General features: G+C 57.1%; 1 protein-coding gene across 2 annotated transcripts; it reads left to right on the plus strand.

Annotated features, from left to right (window-relative positions):
• Positions 1-399: 399 nt before the first annotated feature.
• CLDN19 (claudin 19) lies at positions 400-7,641 on the plus strand. 2 transcript variants are annotated; one of them, XM_054536823.2, is made up of 4 exons: positions 402-887; positions 2,138-2,302; positions 2,410-2,494; positions 4,687-7,641. In XM_054536823.2, exons 1-4 carry the CDS (start codon positions 665-667, stop codon positions 4,847-4,849), a joined length of 636 nt encoding a protein of 211 aa, XP_054392798.1. In that variant the 5' UTR covers positions 402-664; the 3' UTR covers positions 4,850-7,641. The 2 variants fall into 2 exon arrangements, with proteins under 2 accessions (XP_024113223.2, XP_054392798.1); XM_024257455.3 differs by lacking the exon at positions 2,410-2,494 and having other exon boundaries at positions 400-887.
• Positions 7,642-9,422: the final 1,781 nt, after the last annotated feature.

Consider the following 9,422-nt stretch of genomic DNA (forward strand, 5'->3'; position numbering starts at 1 on the left):
GTACCCATGACCCCTCTTCCCAACACCCCGCCACTAGCTCAGCCTCCCCACATCTAGCTTCAGAGCCCCTGCCAAAAAGTTATCCTTGACGTCTAACTCTAGTTTTACCTGCTGCAAACCGGCATCCCTTTCCCTTCTGTCCTAAAGTCAAAGGGCAGAAAACCCCAAGGGTTAGATCAGCCTTGCAAGAGCAAAGTCCATCCTCCCAGGGCTGGTGTTTGGGTTAGGGATTATCCGAATTTTAGGACACCCGAATCAGGTTCCTAAAGGGGTTTCCCTGTGGGGAAAGGCCCAGAGGGCAGCTGGGTCATTCCTCTCAGCCCCTCCCTTCCCTATCCCTGGGGAATGGGGCGGGGCAGGGACACCACCTGGGCCATGGGCCGGCCCTCCACCCCCAGGGGGCTGGGCATGAGCTTTGCTGGGGACCTTGCTCTGGCTTAGGCGGCTGCTGTGGGCGGGCCCTGGCCTTTTCCAGCCCCTGGGCCTCCCCCTGCATTCTGGAGTCCAGAGCCACTGCCTTTGCTCCAGCCACTGCCGCCGCACCACCTCTCCTTCTTTGCCTCTGACCCTCCTTCTCGCTGCTCCACCTGGCCATGACCAAAGCCCCTGCTGGGACCCTGGCCCAGCTCTGAGTCCTGGGACCCTCAGTCCTCTCTCCTGGGCCATGGCCAACTCAGGCCTCCAGCTCCTGGGCTACTTCTTGGCCCTGGGTGGCTGGGTGGGCATCATTGCTAGCACTGCCCTGCCGCAGTGGAAGCAGTCTTCCTATGCCGGCGACGCCATCATCACTGCCGTGGGCCTCTATGAAGGGCTCTGGATGTCCTGCGCCTCCCAGAGCACCGGGCAAGTGCAGTGCAAGCTCTACGACTCGCTGCTCGCCCTGGACGGTAGGCCTCAGGCCGGCGGGGTGGGAGATGGGAGGTGGGAACAGCAGGGGGGTCTGGAGCAAGTTTTCCTCACAGTCTGCTCTCTGCGCTGGGCTCCATCCTCCAGCCCCCGCTCTACAATTCCCCCACTACTGCCCTGTGCCCATTGACAGTCCAGGCCAGCCTGCTGCCCTTGGGAGGGGAGGGCTCTAGGGTCTGGCAGCTGTGGGTCCAGATTCCTGCTCTGTCACTATAACTTTGAACCAGTCACCAAACCTCTTCCCATTGAGATGTTCTCATCTTTAAAGGGGAATACTAATACCTGTGGCACTTTGAAAGGCTCAGTTAAGACCCTTCATCCACTTCTCCCCACACTCAGTAGACAGACACACACTGTATGATGCACACCTGCTCCCTAGTCCTGCTCCCAGGCCTGTGTGCCAGCATATGGGTGCATGCACACGCATGCAAACACACATGCACACACACGTGCACATGCATGCACAGACAGGCGTGTCTGCATGCAGTCCATCTCCTTCTGGGGTGTGGAGATGAGCCTGACAGGCACCGCCGAAGCTCTAACTCTGGGGTGGAGGTGATCCACCTGCAATCTGCCCAGGAGCCCCCAGGGACAATCTGCTCCCCATGGGAGCTGGGAGCAGAGCGGCCTTCAACCAGCCCCATCGTGCCAGTTCAGGCAGGTCAGTTCAGGCAGGTCGTCTAGCCTCGCTGAGGGACCCAGGTCTCCTGAGCACCCCCCAGGGCCCAGGATGGACCCACACACCCATGAAGAGGCAAGCTTCCAGCTTCCATGGGCAGAGGGGAAAGTGACCGTTGTCTGAATGGCTGCTGGGGAGGGGTTGCTGCGGGGCTCAGGCTGTGTTGAGCTGGGCCTCAGATACCCCCAGCTCTTCCATCTACCAAACCTGAGGGGACCCTGGAGCTGCCCTCAGCTGCTTGGGAGGATGGGCCAAGCCCAAGAGGGAGTCCCCAGGCCAGAAAGCAACAGCGGAGTGAATCATACTACCAGAAAAGCCTGCAAGGGCGAGTGGAGAACGGCATTGACAGTGAAGGGGACTCTCACCCCCACACCCTGTCCTCACGCCCAGGCTGTCACTCCTCACTATCCTGCACCTGCCAGAAGGTGGTCTGACCCCCCAGGCCAGCTCCTGCTCAAGCCCCTCTCAAGCTGGGCTCCTTCCATCGACCCCAGGCACCGACCCAACCCCTATCCCCGCCAGCCCAACTCAGTGTCATCCCGCCTACCCTAGGTCACATCCAATCAGCGCGGGCCCTGATGGTGGTGGCCGTGCTCCTGGGCTTTGTGGCCATGGTCCTCAGCGTAGTTGGCATGAAGTGTACACGGGTGGGAGACAGCAACCCCATTGCCAAGGGCCGTGTCGCCATCGCCGGGGGAGCTCTCTTCATCCTGGCAGGTGAGTGCCCCTCACTCCTACACAATCACAGCCATGGCAGGCAGCCCCAGCCCCAGTGGCCTCAGGGGGCCAGAGCAGAGCTGAGCGCCCCTCTGCTTTGTCTTTAGGCCTCTGCACTTTGACTGCCGTCTCGTGGTATGCCACCCTGGTGACCCAGGAGTTCTTCAACCCAAGCACACCTGTCAATGCCAGGTGGGTGCCAGGGCTTGGGTCTTTTGCTTCACCTCCTCTGGGGCCACTGACCTTTGTCCACTGGATCACCTGGCGGGGGAAGTGGGGACAGGATCCAGCTGCTGTCCAAGAAGCTTTAAAGGGGGGCGCCAGGAGGAGTGTGGTGGGGCCCTCCATAGGGGCAGGAGGCCTATGACGGGCACCCAGGTGCAGCAGGACTCTCTAAGGACCTAAGTGCCCTGGCTCTGGGTTTCAATCCCAGCTCTGGCCGGACTCAGTGGCGCACGCCTGTAATCCCAGCACTTTGGGAGGCCAAGATGGGTGGATCGCCTGAGGTCAGGAGTTCAAGACCAGCCTGGCCAACATGGTGAAACCCTGTCTCTATTAAAAATACAAAAATTATCCGGGCATGGTGGCGGGCGCCTGTAATCTCAGCTACTCGGGAGGCGGAGGCAGGAGAATAGCTTGAACCCGGGAGGCAAAAGTTGCAGTGAGCTGAGATTGCGCCACTGCACTCCATCTGGGTGACAGAGTGAGACTCTGTCTCAAAAAAATCAAACGATCAATCAATCAATCCCAGCTTTGCATGCACTGTGTCACCTGGACAAGTTACTTAATCTTGCTGTGCCTAGTTTCCTCCTCTGTAAAATGGAGCTAGAACCTGAGCACCAGTTCACACATGGTTGTCAGGATCCAGCAGGATGCAGGTGAGGGTGTGGCACAGTGCCCGGGCCCTAGACAGTGCCCAGCGAGCCTGAGCTGTTTTCATTTCTGCTGGTAGCAGCAGGGCTGAGATGACTTCCTGCAGGAGGCAGCAGTTATTCTGGGCCGGGAAGAAAGTTCAGAATAAGGGCAGATCGTGGAGGGCCTTGCAACCATAGGAAGATTTTGTTCCTCATTTGGGTGGAGGCAGCAGCAGTCCTTCTGGCTGTGACGTGCAGAATGGTGGGGAGGGAGTGACACCAGGAAGGCGGCTGTCCCAAAGGTCTGAGCAGAGGGTTTGGGGCGCCAGGGAGGGAGCAGTGGAAAGCAGGCTGATATTCAGGAGATAACCAGGACTTGTAAGACTGTGGGCATGGAAACTGAAGGGGATGCTCTGCAAAGGGCCTGGGCCCACCTTGGCTCCTCCCTCACTTCTCAGCCCAGCCAGGAGCACAGAATGGGACAGTCTCAACCCCAGACATCCCAATGGGCTTTGGGCCTTGGGGTGGAGAGAGGATGAGAAAAGATGCCTGGGCTGTTGCAATTGGGAGGGATGCCTGGAGGAGGCAGAGGTGTTGAGGGGAGGGGGAGGGAGGAGATCTCAGGTACAAGGTTTGTTCCCTGGGCGGTGGCTGCAGCCACAAAGTCTGCCAAGCAAGGTCCAGCTCAGGCATGTCAGGACTCGGTCCCCGATCCCTTCAACAGTCCCCAATGCCACTCGGGCTGCCAGGCCCTGTGCTGGGTCCTGGGGACACTGATGGCTCTGTCTGCCCTCAGGGGGCTTCCCAGGGAGCCGGACAAGCAAGGGGCTGAGGCCTCCTGGAGAAAGCATGGCAGTGGAGTCGGCGCAAGGGGCGGGGTCAACACAGAGGATGTCAAGGAAAGACCCCACGAGGAGGTGGCATCTGAACTGGGCTGTGAAGGCAGAGAAGGAACTGGGGAGGCACAGGAGTGGCGGGCTGGGGGGCTTGGTGCCCCAGCTGGGGGTGCCTTGTGGAAAGGCACCAAGGCAGTGAGAACCAGGAGCAGGGCTGGCCTGGCCAGCAGGGTCTGGGTGTGGAGAGCCCAGAGTGCCAGGTGGAAGGGTCTGGCCTTCTCCAGAGGGCAGCGGGAGCAGTCCTGGCTGGGAGTTGTGTGGGCCAGAATGTGACTGGGAGAAAACATGGCAGGGATTTCCCCACTCCTCCCGTGCAGACCTCTCAGGCCATCCCATGCCCCCTCCACTGGCCAGATCAGGAAATGAACCCAAGGTTGCTCAGAGCAGGAGCTGGAGGCCCAGCCTCTAGCCTCCACGCCCACCCTAGGCCGGGTCACCCTGTGTGGTGTAGATATTCTGGGCTGGGGGGAGGGAGAAAGGAAGAGCATTCACCTCAATTTATCTGGAGATTTGGAAGAGGTTGTGAGGCTCCAGCCTCCAGCTCCACACACTCTGCCCTTCCTCTGCCAGGGCAGGGACTGGGAACAACCTGAGATGGCAGCCACACCTGATGCCATTCTCCCTACCCTTGCAGGTATGAATTTGGCCCAGCCCTGTTCGTGGGCTGGGCCTCAGCTGGCCTGGCCGTGCTGGGCGGCTCCTTCCTCTGCTGCACGTGCCCGGAACCAGAGAGACCCAACAGCAGCCCGCAGCCCTATCGGCCTGGACCCTCTGCTGCTGCCCGAGAGTACGTCTGAGCTCCGCCTGCCCTGGCCAGCCCCCGACCCGGTGGCCCCCTTGCCCAGCATCCAGCCAGCCTCACAGCACCACTGGGGCACAGGATGGGCATAGGTGCTCTGAGCAGCTTGTCCTCAACACAAGCACCCACCCTGCAATCTGAGACCCAGATCCTCAGAGAGAGACCAGAGGCAGGACCCAGCCCCCAGGCACGCACACAGATGCATGGCCAGGCACGGTCCTGTCCACACAGCCTGGTGGGCACCAGCATGCATCCCCGGAGACAGGCCCCCAGGCACCACCCCGGCTGTTTACTCACTGAAGAGCTGCGTGGGTGTCTGCTACGTGCTGGGCCCTGGAGATACAGCAGTGGCCAAGACGTACCTTAGTACCCAGGTCCTTGGGGTGAGCAGAAACCTTCACCCTCCCCAGTCCCATGGGCTCCTCACAGCAACCCCACAAGGGCAGTGCCGGGATGCTGAACGTTCACACGAGGACAGGGAGGGTCTGAGTTTAGGTCTCAGTTTCTTCCAGTGCACCCAGGGCTGGGGGCCACCTACACAGATGGTGAGGTCGGACCACGGCGCCCCTGCCCCCGGGAATGGGCCCCAGGCAGGGCTGCTGTGAGGGCCAAGGTCTGGCCGCGCTGGCCAGTACCCATGTCCGGGCCTGAAGGCACAGCCCCTGCCCCCGACCCCACAGCTCACTCCACTAACCAGCTGTCTCTCTTTTGACTTTCAGACCAGTTGTTAAATTGCCCGCCTCCGCCAAGGGCCCCCTGGGTGTGTAATGTCCAGTCCCCAGCCAGGCTCTGTCCCCTGCCATACCTAGACTGTGTGTTTCATATTTTTTTGGAAAGAGAAGTGAACATCTATCCCCAATCATGGTGTCATTCGGTCTGTCCTCAGCGTGGCTTGGACGGGGCCTGTGTCAGAGTGGTCAGTGCTGACCCCTGGGGCTCTTGGGCAGAAGGATGAGGAGACAGAGGTCCAGGGTGGGTTACACAGCACATCCAGGGCTGAGCAAGAAATAATTCTGAGATCCTACCCTCTGTCTAGGGACCCCCCTTCCAAGCCTGGCCTTGGCCTTGGCACAAGGTCCTCCTTGATAGGAGATCCCACTCATTCCTGGAGGCTGTCCCTGAGGCTTGGCCCAGCTCTAGGAGCAGTCCCCAGGGTCAGGGAGCCCCTGGTGTGGAAAGAGGCCTCAAGGTAGTAAACCCTGCCCCTGTTACTGTGCTCCAGAGACCTCCTAAGGGAAGGGACAGTTCCTGGAAGGCCCTCCAGCTGGATGCTGGGGATCAGCGATAGGTGAGGGGACACAGTGTAGGAGCTCCCCATGTAGAAAAGGGAATGCGGGGAGGGCGTTAGGAGCTTGCAGGCATTAGGACTGTCCTGAGCAAGGTCTGCAGCCCCCAGCTCTGCTCACCCCGAATCCTGCCCCTTGTTTCCACACCTACCATTCCTCCTCTCCTGATCCCCAGCATCCAGCTGAGGTCCAAGGTCTTTGCCCTAGAATCAGAGTGGGGAGGGGACAGCCTGAGGCTGCCCAGAGACTGTGGCTGGAGCTGCCTGCTGCACCCAGCAGTGCGGTCAGAGAAGGGCTTTTGGTCTTGAAGTCCAGGTACCATCCCCCCTTAGTAAAGAGGGGGAAGGGCCTGAGAGGAATGTAGGGAAACCAGCCCAGATCAGTCCCAAGGCCAGAGTCCTTTGTCCTACATCTCCCCGAACCAGAATGTGCTGGCCCCACCCCTTCATGCTCAGACCTCTCCCACCCCAAACCCTCTCCCAGGACTTCGAGTCTCCCTGGCCACTGCATATCAGGCTTCTGGGGAAAGCATCCATCACAGAACCTCCCCTTCCCTGCCATGCACCTTCCTTGGCCGGCTCCATTCTGGCCTCCTCCACCACCTGCCTTGTGACCACATCTCCCACCACGTCCCCAGATCTCAAGAACGCAGCTCAGCTTCTCCTTCAAGCTTGACTCTGAGAGGGAAAGTGACGGAAACCAAGTCAGATGAGATGACTGCCATGTACACTGCAGTCAAGGGCAGGGGCGGGAGGAATGACACAAATGGCAGGGAGCTGCTGGGGGACTGACCCTCGGCGCCTGGCCTGGCCGGTGCTGCACATCCACCGGGGCACCACAGGGACTTGTCCAGCCTCTGGTCAGAGGGTGTGGCCATCTGACCTTAAATAGGTTCCCCAGAGTCCTGCCCCTCTAATCATGAATGAGAACTGCAAGAGTTTCTCCTCTGGGTGCCTGAAGCTATAATGCAATGGTTCCCAACCCTGTGTGCACATTTGAATCACCTGGGGGCACGATGCCTAGGCTCCAACCCCAGACACTCTTACTTCATTGGTCCGGGTGGACCTGGCATCAGAGGTCATGGAGCTCCTCAGGGGACTGTAGTGTGTGGTCAGCACTGAGGGCTCCTCTATGAGGCCTCAAGCCCAGGTGACTCTGTGAGGTCTGCAGAGGGAGAAAAGAACCCACAAGAAAAGAGGTGGAGGTCAGGCATGGTGGCTCACGCTTGTAATCCCAGCACTTTGGGAGGCCGAGGTGGGTAGATACCTGAGGTCAGGAGTTCGAGACCAGCCTGGCCAACATGGTGAAACCCCGTCTCTATTAAAAATACAAAAATTAGCTGGCTGTGGTGGTGGGCACCTGTAATCACAGCTACTCGGGAGGCTGAGATAGGAGAATCTCTTGAACTCGGGAGGTAGAGGTTGCAGTGAGCCAAGATCGTGCCACTGCACACCATCCTGGATGACAGAGCAAGACTCCATCTCAAAAAAAAAAGAAAAGAAAAGAGGTGGGTAGCGGGCGTGGCGGCTCACGCCTGTAATCCCAACACTTTGGGAGGTTGAGGTGGGTGGATCACAAGGTCAGGAGTTCGAGATCAGCCTCGCCAACATGGTGAAACCCTGTCTCTATTTAAAAAAAAATACAAAAATTAGCCGGCTGTGGTGGTGGGCACCTGTAATCCCAGCTACTCGGGAGGCTGAGGCAGGAGAATTGTTTGAACTCAGGAGGCGGAAGCTGCAGTGAGCCGAGATCGTGCCACTGCACTCCAGCCTGGGCAACAGAGCAAGACTCCATCTCAAAAAAGAAAGAAAAGAAAAGAGCTGGGGAAAGGAAGCTCCACTCACTCCTGCCTTTCCCGACACCAGGCTGTTCTGTGACATGCCCACATCTTCCCAATCAATTCCCCTTTTGGCTGAAAAAACGCTGAGTTTGAATCCTGTCCCACACAGCCAGAAGAGCCCTACCTAACAGGATTTGGAACCTGGAAACTCAGCACAGCCTTGCAGAATCCTGTTATATGGTGCCAGCAGAGCAGGGATGGGATCATCCTCCTATTCTAGGCTGGGTGTTGGGCAATCCTTGCTATTTGGTCATGAAGCAGCTGGCCAGGAAACCACACGTCATTCTCTCTTGAGATTCAGGGTCCAATGGAGAATGCCGGGATAGAGTGTGCTGGCTACTTCTTGTGGGTTTCAAGGATAGGCCACAAGAGGGATAAGACACATGTAAGTGGCGGGGGGCGGTGGGAGCGCTGGAGGGGGTGCCTGACAGCAGAGTACTTCAGTCTGTTCCTTTGTTAGGGGAAGCCCTTTCGGCCTATAGTCAGGGATTAGAGACGCAGAGGGTCAGAGAACCACATGTCTCGCTGAATTGAACAACTAATTAATACACTGATTTAAAATGTAGTGAGATCCTGGCAATGGGAAGATATCTGGGAAAAAACTAGAGGAATTTGAAGCTAAAAGACTGAGATGCCTGGTCCCACAGGCTTCTCCTGAAGCAAACCCACTCCCATATCTATAACAAGGCCACCTGGGCTGCCAACCGGAGGCAGGGCCGATAATCCAGGCTTCATGTCCAGGTTGTTGTTTACTGTCCTAGCCTTAAGGCTAAAGGACTGGGGAGAGACTCAGGAAGGTAAGGCTCAGACTCAAAAGGCGTGATTCTAAAGTTTTTGCCTTATTCTAAAGCATTGTGTATTAGTAAACAGAGTCCTCTGTTCCCTGCACCCCCCAGAAGGAAATTGGCAGGCCATAAAATATGATTGTAGGAGGAATACACCCATGTACTCAGCCCCAGGGCCAAGGAGCACAGCAACAGAAGGTGTTCAGCAAAAAGGAGTAAACCCGAGCCCCTGGAGGAGCTGACCAGGAAAATCAACTATTGCTTGGGAAGAGGCTCAAAAACCGTGCAGCTGAGAATACAGCGTATGGACTATTAGATTATCAAGGAGTTATTGTTAATTTTGTGTTACAAGTATTGTTAGTTTTGTGTGATAATGATGTTTCTTATTTTCTTTTTTGTTTGTTTGTTTTATTTCTTATTCTTATCTGGTAGAGGTGCATGCTGAAATGATATAATGGTTGCATTTGCTTTCAAATAACAAAGAAAAAGTTCAGAGGCAGTGAAAGTTATAAAATAAGATGGGTGAATCCCAGTGGTACTTAGGGGTTCTCCTTGTGTATGTTTGTAAATTAAAAAAATAAAAGGTTTAAAAATACCTCTAAGGTTTGCTGGTTGTATCATATAATATAATCCTCCTGACTAGGGGAGTAAGGATGATGG

This window comes from Pongo abelii, chromosome 1 (genome assembly GCF_028885655.2).
Source record: "Pongo abelii isolate AG06213 chromosome 1, NHGRI_mPonAbe1-v2.0_pri, whole genome shotgun sequence".
Classification (NCBI taxonomy): Eukaryota; Metazoa; Chordata; class Mammalia; order Primates; family Hominidae; genus Pongo; species Pongo abelii.

What these genes read in the sequence shown, in the direction of transcription:
- CLDN19 (XM_024257455.3), top strand. Translation starts at nt 665, where the DNA reads ATGGCCAACTCAGGCCTCCAGCTCCTGGGCTACTTCTTGGCCCTGGGT. An exon ending in CTCGCTGCTCGCCCTGGACG is followed by an intron (nt 888 to 2,137) that starts GTAGGCCTCAGG and finishes CGCCTACCCTAG; the next exon opens with GTCACATCCAATCAGCGCGG. An exon ending in AGCTCTCTTCATCCTGGCAG is followed by an intron (nt 2,303 to 4,686) that starts GTGAGTGCCCCT and finishes CTACCCTTGCAG; the next exon opens with GTATGAATTTGGCCCAGCCC.